At 45.3% G+C, this 13,713-nt stretch overlaps 1 protein-coding gene across 1 annotated transcript in view; it reads right to left on the reverse strand.

Annotated features, from left to right (window-relative positions):
- The window catches only part of IGDCC3 (immunoglobulin superfamily DCC subclass member 3), a 111,625-nt gene that overhangs the window by 22,863 nt on the left and 75,049 nt on the right, over positions 1-13,713 (reverse strand). The window contains exons 5-7 of the mRNA XM_081838874.1: positions 12,822-12,959; positions 10,887-11,045; positions 3,891-4,056 (exon numbers count right to left, since the gene is read on the reverse strand). Of these exons, the coding sequence (XP_081695000.1) occupies positions 3,891-4,056; positions 10,887-11,045; positions 12,822-12,959 (463 nt within the window). The remainder of the gene's footprint in view (positions 1-3,890; positions 4,057-10,886; positions 11,046-12,821; positions 12,960-13,713) is intronic.

The following is a 13,713-nucleotide window of genomic DNA, read 5'->3' on the forward strand; positions in this document are numbered from 1 at the left end:
TTGGTCTCTTGTGAGCTGGGACCACGGGTGACTCTGACACCCATCATCCTTGATCAATGGGAGCTGGAGAGGCCAACTACAGTTGGAAGTTCAGGCTTCCTTGTTCTTTCTCTCATGGAGAAACCCTCCCTTTCCCCTAGGTCAGGAAGGCTGGAGTTTGGGAGTGAGATGGTGCTCAGAATTATATAGAAGCTGGAAGCTTCCTGGCTCACGAGAGCACTGTTGTGCTCAAGGTTCTGGTTGTGGGTTTCCCATCGGGCCATTTGGTTGGCCATTGTGGGAAAGGGATTCTGGACTGGGTAGGCTTACAATATGTCATTCATGTGGGCTCTCCTTATATTCTTATAGCAATTATGGGGAAAGCTCCAGTTAGAATTTTGGGAAGCGTCCATGGAAAAGGAAAGCCATTGCCTGTGACCCAACACTTTTCATTTAGCTTTATTTTCTTCTATGTGTTATCCAACAAGTGAGGAGGAGATTGTTTAGATAATACTGCCAATTAATTAGTAAACAGTTCAATCTGGGGTAGATTACTTCCCCCGAATTTTCATTGCTCTTTCCCTTGCCCTCTTCTAATCAACCAAAAAAAAAAAAAAAGGGAAAAGGAAAATCCTTCAGGGGCATTCAGTCTTTTTATTACTATATGATGAGTTTTAATCCAATGAAATTTTCAGTAGGGGAAAGCATGTAATCTAATTAAGAGACTCAGGCTGCAGTTTAGCTGGACTCATTAACTGCAAGATAAGAGATCCCATCATTACAGAGACAAATACTGCCCCCCCCCCTCAAGTGCACATCGGAAGGCCACTATGCAAACTGATTCTGCTTGGAACGAACGGGGCTATACCGTTTAGTCATGCACACAAGCATGAAACAAAGGGATGTGGGGGAGAGGGAGAGAGAGATTGAGAGAGGGGGAGAGAAAGGATGAGGAAAGCATCCCAGGAAATCTGGCTTCTTTCTGCAACTCCTCCTTTCCAATAACATCCAGCACCTCAAAAACAGTTAAAAAGGACTTCTCGGTATTATGGGTTTAGGAATCACCAAGAACATGGACGTATAGGTTGTAAGAAACTTACCCCTAGTATATATATAAAAAAGGTAAAGGTAAAGGACCCCTGGACGGTTAAATCCAGTTAAAGGTGACTATGAGGTTGTGGCGCTCATCTTGCTTTCAGGCCGAGGGAGTCAGCTTTTGTCTGCAGAAAGTTTTCCGGGTCATGTGGCCAGCAGGACTAAACCGCTTCTGGAGCAATGGAACACCATGGTGGAAACCAGAGCGCATGGAAATGCCGTTTTCCTTCCCGCAGCAGCCGTACCTATTTATCTACTTGCACTGGCGTGCTTTTGAACTGCTAGGTTAGCAGGAGCTGGGACAGAGCAACAGGAGCTCACTCCATCGTGGGGATTCGAACCGCTGACCTTCCGATCGACAAGCCCAAGAAGCTCAGTGGTTTACACCACAGCGCCACCCGCATCCTAGTAAAAATGCTTGGTTCATCTAGGCCCTTTTTGGTATGGAGAAAGTGGGTAGAGGAAAGGTTTGCTCCCTTTCTCATAACACTCAACCTCTCTCATAGCTCTCAGACTTGGGGACATCCAATGAAACTGAATGATGGAGGATTCTGGACAAATCAAAAGGAAGTCCTTCTTTAGGCCGCACATAGCTAAACAATGGAGCTTGTTCCCTCAGGAGGCAATGGTGGCCACCAACATGGATGGCTTTGAAAGAGGATTGGACAAATTGTGAAAACAGGATGCTGGACTAGATGGGCCTGACCCAGCAGACTCCTCCTATTTTCTTATGCCAGTCATTTTCAAATTGCATTCTGCAAAACCAAAGTGTCTCTTGGAAATATATTTAAGGCGTTCCTCCATGAAAAGATAATGCTTATGTATTGCAACAATTCAATCCCGCAAAGGACTGCTGTGTGTTTTCCAGGGTATTTTCCCAGTTCACAACGGGGTGGGGGTGGGAGTGGGGGAGGAGTTACAAGAGACCTATAAGCTCTTCTTGAATAGACATGGGGCCTTACAACATGCTCCAGCACTGTCTGAAAGAAACAGAACTTTGTCATGCTGCACAGTGATTAAGGTGTCAAGAACAGGAATGGACAGACTTGGGTTCAAATTCTAGCTCATCCATGGAAGAGAGGGCAGAAGTCCCATTGCGCTAGCAGGACTTGTTACAGTGACTCCCACGAGTACACCTGAGTCATTTACAAGGCTGATCGCCGAAGAATTGATGCTTTTGAATGATGGTCTGGAGGAGACTCTTGAGAGTCCCATGGACTGCAAGAAGATCAAACTTATCCATTCTTAAGGAAATCAGCCCTGAGTGCTCACTGGAAGGACAGATCCTGAAGCTGAGGCTCCAATACTTTGGCCACCTCGTGAGAAGAGAAGACTCCCTGGAAAAGACCCTGATGCTGGGAAAGATGGAGGGCACAAGGAGAAGGGGACGACAGAGGATGAGATGGTTGGACAGTGTTCTCAAAGCTACCAGCATGAGTTTGACCAAACTGCGGGAGGCAGTGGAAGACAGGAGTGCCTGGCGTGCTCTGGTCCATGGGGTCACAAAGAGTCGGACACGACTAAACGACTAAACAACAACAACAAATACTAGCATGAGCACCTTGACTTGGACCCAGAAATAAACTGGCAACAAATTTTTCTGTCATCTCTTTCTCTGCAATGAGTGGCATTGGTTTTTGCAGAACCGTTTTCCAACAGGGGTTTAACGGTTTGCTTCCCAACTGCGGGTCAAATTGACCTCCCTTCCCTGCACTTTGAGGTAATAAGTGTCCTTGTGACCGACTTTCTCTGAATCCGGGCCTCTTATCTCGCCAGGGAAAGCAAAAAAAGACCAAAGAACCACATTTTCATGCCGTAGTACAAAGTGGTATTTGTGTGGTGGAAATAGCAGGCCTGGGTGAGCCTAGTGTGAAAATTACTGGTCAGTGGGTTTCGGTTTCTATGGAAATAACAGGCAACAATACAGAGAGAAATAACAGAGCTGAAGGGATAAACCCTGTAGCTTCATATAATCTCCTTAACGTGATATAACAGCGTTAAGTATATTAACAGATGTGTATGAGCTTCAAGAAAATAATAATAATTGTTGTTGTCATGATCCAAAGCTCCTCTGGGGTCCTGTTGGGCCTACAAGCAAGTGGAGATTCCTCTTAGGTACAGAAGACATTGACTGAAAACATAAGTTCTGCCAGCCATATGATGAAATGCTATTAAATTAAAGGGCTTCTGAGAATGTAGAGAGTGCCTACCCTGTACAGTGGTACCTCGGGTTAAGAACTTAATTCGTTCCGGAGGTCCGTTCTTAAGCTGAAACTGTTCTTAATCTGAAGCACCACTTTAGCTAATGGGGCCTCCCGCTGCCGCCGCTGCACGATTTCTGTTCTCATCCTGAAGCAAAGTTCTTAACCCGAGGTACTATTTCCAGGTTAGCGGAGTCTGTAACCTGAAGCGTATGTAACCCGAGGTACCACTGTACCCGCAAGGGTTATCATAGCCAGCCCTTACACTCCTGGGTTTGCTGCTGGGGGTGAGGCAGACTGAGCTTTTAGGCCAGTAAACAGGTTTCGAGTAGGTCAGAGCTGCAAAGCTTAATAATAATAATAAGAATAATAATAATAATAATAATAATGGGTATATTAAAAACATACAGATAATTACAATAAAAACAGCACAGCACCAGCCCTTTCTTTAAAAGAAGTCAGTTCCCAGAAGCCTGTTGGAAGAAGGAGGTATTCACCCGTTCCCTAGGACAAGGACCCTTGTACTAGCAGACAGAGAACACTGGACCTGGCCCATTGAGTCTGCTTGGTGTCCCCCACCCAGAGAATCTTAAGATCTACGCATAAGCAATTTACCTGTTGTTGTTCTTTAGCTTAATGTGGTCCGTAGGTTCTAAAATCTGCCCGTTCTTCAGCCACGTTATCTGTGGAGGAGGTTCCCCCTGTGCCAAGCAGGTAAAGATGGCGGTGGTCCCCACGGGCCTGGAAATAGACTGCGGGTGCTGTACAAATTCTGCAGGAGCTGCAAAGACAAAGGAAAACATGGGCTCCATATCTATCATCTATCTATATATCATCTATATATCATCTATCTATCAACTATCTATCTATCTATCTATCTATCTATCTATCTATCTATCTATCATCTATCTATCATCTATCATCTATCATCTATCCTCTGTCTGTCATTTGTCTATCTATATCATCTATCTATCTATCTATCTATCTATCTAGGAGTGGGGGAGGCAGAAAACTAAGCTTATTGCAGAGGTGAATGTTTTCCTGTGCTAGACCCAGATAAATGAATGGGAGCTGCTGGAACTGGCATCACCATGATGCCCAGGGAGATGCCAGGGCCTAAGTGCCCTGGGAGGGGCCTGCATTGGTCTCCCTTTACGAAGAACATTGTGCCTTCAAATACACACACATAGAAAGTTGTATAAAGAGCTAGAGAGTTATATAGCTGGACTGGCACAGCATGACTTCCAGCCAGTCTTGGCTCTGCTACCAATGACCTGGAGCACTCAGTGGGGAAATAGACAGTGGCCACACACAAAAAAACAGTGTGTTCTTGTGATGGCTGATTTTGAGAAGCGTTCCCCTTTTTCTTTATTGCAACCCATTTTCACCATTTGTGGGAAAGCATTGTATGAACAAAATTACCAATGAATGAATGACATGATCTGGAAAGGAATGCCCAGACCTGTAATCCCCAGAGCAGAAGGAAGTGAATTTAGAACCAGCACCACCCCTCCTATTAACTCAGGCAGGGAGTGATCTAGGGGGTCCAGCTTGTGGTGTACAGAAAAGGGAATTTCAGCAGGTAGAGTTAGTTGTGCAAAGTACACCTCTCAAAAAACAACAACAACAACCCGTTCTTCTACCCAGCTACTAAAGACTCAGGAGCCTTGCCTTCTTTTACATTTGGCCTCCATAGAGGGCTCACGGCACTGTAGACAAAAAGGGGCAACTGGGAAACAAGAGGAAGGTATCAGCATACTTGTGGAGGACCAGCATTTCTGTCCACCCCCCTCTGCTTCAGTCAGAGGATGCTGGTGCCCATCTGGATATTCACCAGCCTGTCCGGTCTCTTATGACACCAAATGGCTAATTGGAAACAACAGAAAGGATGGGTGTTTGGGAGGGATCCCTGTTTCTTTGCAATCTGTTCTTTTTTCTCCCTGCCTCAAAAAGAAACACCCTCTTCATTTTGTCATTGTATGTCTTAAGTTGTTAACCATTCTCCTATACGGAGCTTGTTCGTTTGTGACAAGGGATGAAAATGAGATTCCCAACATCTGAGGTCAGGGAACCAAGAGGAATATAGGAAACTTGTCTGCTGCAGGGATCAAAGGAAGGAGATCAAAAGGACTCTCTGAGAGGGTCAGAGAAGGGAGACAGAAGAAGCTGGTTTAACATTTAGTACAGGGAGATGTTCCTGTCCCCTCGCCCCCAACTGAACTCGATTATAATACCACTGTGTTAAGTTGGCTTAAAAGATAATGATTGCTTGGAATAAATAAGTATTTTGAAGGTGCTTTAACAATCAAACCTTCTTCCCTGGGAACTCTGGACACTGTAGCTCTGAGCAGGCAATAGAGGATTCCAAACCACTCTCAGCACCCTTGGCAAACTACATCTCCCAGGGTTCTTTGCGGGGAGCCATGACCGCTTAAAGCGGTATCACAGCACTTTAAATGTATGGTATAGATGTGGCCTTAGTTGGATGGGCAAGATTCAAATGGAATGAATGAATGAATGAATGAATGAATGAATGAACTCCTTTGCCAGGCTAGTTCTATGCTACTGTCAAAAGAACAGTTCTTTATACTTTAGGAAAGAATGCCAACTTTGCAAAGGGAGCACCTAAGCTTACTGAAAGTGTAGAAGGAGTCTGGTATCATTTGATGCAAGGAAGAGAATGAGTGGGTCACAATAAGTAGCTAACAACTGGAATGAGAGATTTTCTGTGGGTACAGAAAGCAGCAGCTACTGCAACAAGAACAGAGGAGGGATTCTTTGTTTGAGACCCCCAGCCCTTCTTAGGAACATGGAAGTATGTGCCACACGTAGCTCAGGACTGCCCACACTGACTGGCAGTGACTCTCTGAGGTTTTTCAGGTAGGGGACATTTCAAGCCTTAACTGGAGACGATAGGAATTGAACCTGAGACCTCCTGCATGCAAGGCCCTTCTCCCCTTTCTTTCCTCACTCCCACTTCTCTGCAATCCTGAGGCTTTTGCATTACGCCAGCAGCTTCTGAATATGTTCCAGACACTCCGTGATTTACTGCTCCAAACCTTCAACCGGCCCACTTGCGGCATGAGTTATTAACAAGCGTTTTGTTTAACACCTTTTGCTTTCAGTATGTCATTTGTGTCTACCTGAGAACGTAGTGTGTGAGCTGACGAAAACCAGCAGATGGGCATGCCACAGACCCTGTGGTGCCTTCAAATCAACAGCCCACTCACTGCTGCAGAAATAAATTATTCTGTGTCTGGGAAAGGGTGAAGGAGGAGGAGGAGGACACCCTAACATCAAGGGTTCAACGGGTCATCCTCTGTCAGCAGCAGCCGTTCCTCCTCCTCCTCACACTCTGCTTCTTTCGTTGCATAATGGCTCCTCCAGCCCAACTGCTTTGAGAGCTGTGTTGCAGAGGATGGCTGACCTTTCGCTCACCTGGTCAACCGCAACAAGCAAGACTGCAGCTACACACACACACACACACATCTAAAGCACATGCCTTCCCGCAAAGGCTCTTGGGAACTGTAGCTATCACAGACCCACAATTCCCAGCCCCTCAACAAACTACAGCTCCCAGGATTCTTTGCAGGAAGCCATGTGCTTTAAATGTATGGTGTGCATGCAGCTTAACTCTCCAAGGGACGTGGGGAGCTGCCTCATATTATGTCAACCCATGCAACCTCAGGCTTGTCTACATAGGGGATGAGGAACCTCAGGCCCAGGGACTGGATGTACCCTCCAAGGCTCTCTATCTCTGTTTTGCACCCTCTCCTTGAGTGTCTTTGCCTGGCTGGAATTTTGTCCTAGAATTTTTGTGATGCCTTACCCTTCCCTAGTTGGGAGGATAGAGAAGAGCTTTCAAAGAGGATTAGACAAATCCATGTGGAACAAGCCGATCAATGGCTACTAACCACAATGGCTAGGCTTACCTCTACTTCAGAGGCAACATGCAGGTGGGCAGAGTGCTGTTGCACCCATTTCCAACTCACGAGCTTCCCAAGGGCATCTGGTCTGCCGCTGCGAGAGCAGGATGCTGGCCTAGATGAGCCATTGGCCAGATCCACCAGGGCTGTTCTTAGAGGTGTGTGCAAATATGAATGGACACCAGCCTACCATACAAAGGTGAAATTGACAGGAATTGCTCCATCCAATTTTGGCTCTAGCCTCACCCACCGCTGGCATGTGGGCCCCAGAAGGTTGCCCAGGTGGAAATGGGGCCCTTGGGTCAAATTGTTTTTGTTTACTTCTATATGGGGTTCCAGCACCTCTCAGGTGGGTGCCATGGCTATGATAAGAGAACTATGGGAGGCATTCATGGTGAGTTCCAGCACCTCTTTTTCTAGAAAAATAGAACTGCTTATATATTAAATTTGTATCCTGCTCTTCCTCCCAAGGGAATTTGGCTCAACAGTGGCTCTACAGTGGCGGCATCTCTCCTGGCTTTTAGAGAAGGGTTGTTCCCAGCCCTGCCAGGCCTTCTGCACATGTCATGTGCTCTCTGTTTGTTCCTATGTTTGTTTTCTTTCTAGGCCGCAACTGACTTGGGAATGGTGGTTTGGAGGAATCATTTGCGAACGCACACAGGATGGCACCAAGTTACTGGTGCCCAAGGAAGGGGGTCTTTCGGGCCAATGGGTCTGGCTATAACGGGGGCTATAACAATGTTATTTGGAGGCAAGGATGTTAGCAGAAAGAGATCTCCTTCCCCATTGCCCCAAAGGGGGAAAAAACCCTCTTGCCTGGCCATCCCTGTGAAAATGGCCAATTAGGCCGCTCAGGTGGGAGAGAGATAATTTGAGATTCAGAGGCTCATCAAACCGAGCAGTTAACGAGGGGAGCTGATGAGAATGCGGGCTGCTGGAAACGGGCTACTTCAAAGGCGAAGCCGAGGGCTCGTAATCAGGGAAAGGATTAACAGCATTCAACTCTGTGCTGCCAGCTGTGTTGCTCCCCTTTTCTTTCCCCACCCCCCCCCAAAACCCTGGAAAAGGCATTCTCTGTGCAAAAACTTCACCATGGAGACTGGACACACAGCAAACATTTGAGAAACTCATTTTGGGGCAGCATTGGCCAAGGTAATTAAAAATGGCTTTTCAGGTCCGCCGTTAGGAGGATTTTGCCTTTGGTGGGAGGAGAGAAAAGCCCCCACATTTCCCTGGTGCACAGACCACACAGCAGAGGGGTTTAGTTGCAGCTACAGGAGAGCATGGAACTGAGCTCTCTCACTAAGTTTTCAGCTTCCTTTTTTTTTTTTCTTTCCCAAAAACAAAAGGAAAAAAAGTAAGCTTCTAGCCCCTTTACATAGGGAGAAGGAAGGAGGTAAGGGCAGGCAGCATTAAGAAAGTAAGAAAAGCCCATCTAGTCCAGCCTCCTGTTCTCACAGTTGCCAGCCAGAAACCTGCAAGCAGGATTTGAGCACTGTAGCATATTCCCCCCGCTGAGGTTTCCAGAAACTGGTACAGTGGTGCCCCGCAAGACGAATGCCTCGCAAGACGGAAAACTCGCTAGACAAAAGAGTTTTCCGTTTTGGAGGTGCTTCACAAAACGAATTTCCTATGGGCTTGCTTCGCAAGACGAAAATGTCTTGCGAGTTCCTGCGGGTCCCCCCCCTTTTTTCTAAGCCGCTGAGCCACTTATCTGCTTATCCGATAAGCCGATAAGCCGCTAAAAGTCGCTAAACCGCTAATAGCGCTAATCCGCTAAACCGTCAATGGGCTTGCTTCGCAAGACGATCAAACCGCTAGAGGAAGAGACTCGCGGAACGGATTCTTTTCGTCTTGCGAGGCACCACTGTATTCAGAAACATTACTGGCTCTAAATGTGGAGGTAAAGAACAGTCATCATGGCCAGTAGCCATTGGTACCTTTCTCCTCCATGAATTTGTCTAATCTGAGTTCATCTGAGATTCTGTCCTGAATCTTCCAACATTTGACTCAGCCCCTGACTGAGTTCTAGCATTATGAGAGAGGGAGAAAAACTTTTCTATCTCTGCTTTCTTCATGCCATGCAAGATTTTTTAAAACAAACAAACTGTCATGCCTCATTTGCCTTTTCTTGAACCTAAAAAGTACCAAATGCTGCAAGCTTTCTTCATAGCGATATCGTTCCCTCCCCTCAATCATTTTGGTTGTCCTTTTCTATCCAGTTGCTCTGCAGAACATCAACCTTAGTGCTCTCTGGTCAAAGAGAACAGAACAATGCCAGACTGCTGAAGGTATTTGGCCAAGTCAAATCTTGTAGGTTTAAGGGATGGGGAAAGAGGCCCAGCTCTTGGTCCTGAAATTGCAGTCAGTGCCAAAGGCTGCAACATGATTGCTGACAAAAGTGAGGCCTTGTCAGCGTATTAGACTTCTGTTCAGAGAGTTATACTGGCCACTGATTTATTACTAGGTGTAATATATTTGATAGCCATGTTCAAATATATAAAAGGATGTCACATAGAGGAGGGAGAAAGGTTGTTTTCTGCTGCTCCAGAGAAGCGGACACGGAGCAATGGATCCAAATTACAAGAAAGAAGATTCCACCTAAACATTAGGAAGAACTTCCTGACAGTAAGAGCTGTTCGACAGTGGAATTTGCTGCCAAGGAGTGTGGTGGAGTCTCCTTCTTTGGAGGTCTTTAAGCAGAGGCTTGACAACCATATGTCAGGAGTGCTCTGATGGTGTTTCCTGCTTGGCAGGGGGTTGGACTCGATGGCCCTTGTGGTCTCTTCCAACTCTATGATTCTATGATTCTATGATTCTATGATTCAAGGTGTTACTCTTAGTATATAACAGCTTGGGAACAGTTTGCTTGAAGGATTGCCTTGCCCACTTAACTGTTTTTGTTTGTGGAACCGGCATTTTTCAAGTGCCACATAATGTTTGCTCTTGCACTTGCAAGCAAGCAATCTTTCACTCTGGCACCCCATGAATGTTGGAACTCCCTGCCCATTTACATTGAAGGGAGGCACATTCGCTGCAATTTTTTTTCACCACCTGCCACAAACATTTCTTTCAAGCAAGCCTACCCAGACATGTAAATTTGGCATGAATTTTACTGTGTAGTTTTATTTTATAATGTAGGTTTTAAAACTGATTTTATTTCGAAAAATAAATAAATCTTAGGCTAAGGTTTTTTACTGGCTATTTTTATAAGTAATTTTAATTCTGTGCAAAACTACTTTGAGGATTAATAAGTGGTATATAAATGATCTTTTCAACAAAACAAAAATAATAAATACATTTAGGCTCCCTCATCACTCCCTTGTTACTATCACCACATTTTCAGCTGCAACCCTGTTTAGGTGATCAGAAGAGGGAATTTCCAGGACACATTTACACTACTTTTAAAAATGAAAAATCCATTCATGATGAGGAAGTAGACACTGGACATTTCCTCATGTGATGCCAGGAACACTCTTAACTTGAAATGCGCTACTTGTAAAATGTTGCTAATGAAGTATAGGAAGTGAAAGAGACCATTTTAAAAAAAGTGAGTGTACATGCTAGTCAATGTCACTCTTCTGTTCTAGCTGAAGGAAATCCAAGGGCACCATTTACATTTTGTTTGTGAAAACAGCCATTTGGTGTCTTAGCAATTGAGGGATCGTGATCCTGACTGCCTTACCTTGCACCACCAACCTTCCTTGGGCTGTCCGCCTCACCCTTGTGCCGGGTTTATTGGCCGCACACACGTATATCCCAGAATGCTGCACAGTGAGGTCAGAGATCATCAGGTTTCCTGTCCCAAGGACCTGAATTCCTTCAACGCCAATCGGTCGGCCATCTGGGTTGGAGAAACACAAGAGCAAATTACACTTTGGGTCTGTCTGGCATTTACGGTGCGAAGGAGCCTGGAACACTCTCTCTCTCTCTCGCTCGCTCGCTTAATCTAGCAAGACACCATTTCCCCTAGAACAACCAGGCTCACTCTAAGGGACCAGAAATGGGATGAGGAGATTCGCTTCTCTTATGCCAAACCCAAACTCTCTTTTGAGGCAGCCCTGAACAGATTTTAGCTTTCAACTTCAGTTGTGTTTTTTTTGTTTTTTTTTAAAAAAATCATTAATAAATTTTATTCTAATGCCACATAAACAACAAGAGTGCACAATAAGTTATACTGTTGAGATATGATAATTACTCATATGTACAAATCTCAGCAAGTATGTAACATTCTTCCTGATTCAAGATAAATAAACAAATATAATACAGGCACAAACTTAAGTTCCATCCATTGGATGCACATAAATTGGTCATTGCCTGTATTTTAAAGGTGTAGTCATATGCCCAGGTTTACCGTGACCACTGAATTTGGTCACACTGAACACTTTTACCTATTATTAGAATGATGTGAGGATGAGCACTTCTACATTGCTTATTAATACAACATAAAAAAACACAATTTATATGGCTGGTTTTATATACTGGCTGGTTTTATATACTCTTGGAGATTTTTCTTTCATACTAAACTTATATAAATGTGGCTCCTGGGGGGTTGCCCATGGGGGATTTCACCCCTCATGCTGGAAAAAAAAGAAGGCCTTTCGCTGAAACCTAACTACTGGTTCCATTTCTATTAAGTTCTTTTTGTAATTCAGAGCATCCTTCAGAAATGCTGTCCATTTAATAATTACAATCTGCCTCTCACAACTTTTGCAGCAGTTCCTTCTCTCAACTTCAGATATATACATCATAATATATATTTTTTTAAATGCAGTTGTAGAGAAAGAAGGTGTTTCATATTTGTATGGTGCAGTCAAGGTGGCAAAAGGTATTTAAAGCAAGCTGCATTGCTGTGGTCAGGGCAGCAAACCACAACAAACAGAGCACATTGATGTGGCCTGGTGTGTGTGTGTGTGTGTGTGTGTGTGTGTGTGTGTGTGTTTAAAGCTTCTAGCTTGTCTATGGTTGACAGAGGCAGTGACCCCACTCTGCTCCAGCAGTCCTGGGATCAGCAGGGCCTCCATAGCTCAACAACCAGCCGTGAGGGATTAGAAGCTAGAATCTCATTAACTAGCAGAGAGAGCTTTAGCACTGAAAATGAAAGGGTGAATTCGCTCTCCTATGGAGAGCCAAGAAACATCTGATCCTGCTGGCTCCGAAGAACATCTTATGCTATGTTTAAGGAACGTGGCTTTCCTCAAAGAATCCTGGGAACTGTGGTTTATTAAGGGTGCTCAGAATTGTATGCCTGTGTGAGCAGTAAACTACATTTCCCAGGATTCCATGGGGGAAGCAACGTGCTTTAACTGTATTACGGGTACGCAGCCTGCATTTCAGGGACATAGAGAAGCGGGTGTGAAGAAACCACAAGAAACAGAAGACAGAAACATTGCAGGGGGTTGAACTAGATGACCCTCTGGGTCCCTTCCAACGCAACCAGCTTTACACGCAAAACTAGCAACTTCTTCCAGCTCACAAGGGTCTTCATACCCTCAAACCAAATTCCTACCTAGCAGCAACTACAATATGCTGTATGTAACTTTGCCCACACTGAAGTAATAGCAAAGCTCTCCTTTCTTGTGTATGGATTCTGACACGAGGATAACCTCTGGTCACTTACCAAGTCGACTCCAGGAGACGATAGGCCTGGGGTTTCCGGTTGCAATGCATTCCAGGATGGCAGTCTGGTGCACGGTTAAGGTCAGGTTCTCTGGTCCCACGAGAATCATGGGATCCTTGTACACGGGAGAATGAGAACCTGTGCATGGCAGACCAAGCATTAACATGAGACATTCTGAAATCAAGAAGGTGCATCTGTATGTATGTATATACACCTCATTGCTGGGGCGGGTGCTCCGAGTGTAAGGTTTCAGAAGTGCTGTTTCACGTCAAGGCTAGAGCAGAGCATCAGCTCAGTGGTAAAGGATCTGCTTTGCGTGCAGAAGGTCCCAGGTTCAATCCCCAAGTAGGGATGGGAGAGTTCCCTGCCTGAAACCATGGCGTGCTTCTGCCGGTCATTGTAGGCACAGTACTGAATGAGCTGAGCCAATGGCCTGACTCAATGGCAGGCAGTTCCTATTGTTCGTATGAGAAGGCAGCCATGACCCAAACCTGCCTGCCTTCCCTACTCATTGCAGAGGCTGAAATGCTGCAGGTAGAAGGTTCTCTTGACCAGGAAAGAACACAAGGGGCTGACTCCTGGAATTTATACCAGGCTTGGCCAATCAGGAAGCTTTGTGCTGCCTGCCAGTCACAGGAGCAGATGCTGCATCATGCTATTCCCTTCTACAGCTGAAGGGGGCGCTTCTAGGCAACCTGTTCATTGAGCAGGGAAATTAGACAACACTGTTGGTTTACAGGGAAATTAGACAATGCTGTCTATTTAATGATTCTGATTTGTTTGTGGGGGAGGTTACACAACCTTGCATCAAAGCAAGTGTAATTCCACAATTTTCAATGCACTGCCCTGTCACTTTCCTCGCTGCAAACAGCCTGACAATTTGGGGAAGCAG

The sequence above is a fragment of the Podarcis erhardii genome (genome assembly GCF_964252035.2).
Source record: "Podarcis erhardii genome assembly, chromosome: 14".
Taxonomy (NCBI): Eukaryota; Metazoa; Chordata; class Lepidosauria; order Squamata; family Lacertidae; genus Podarcis; species Podarcis erhardii.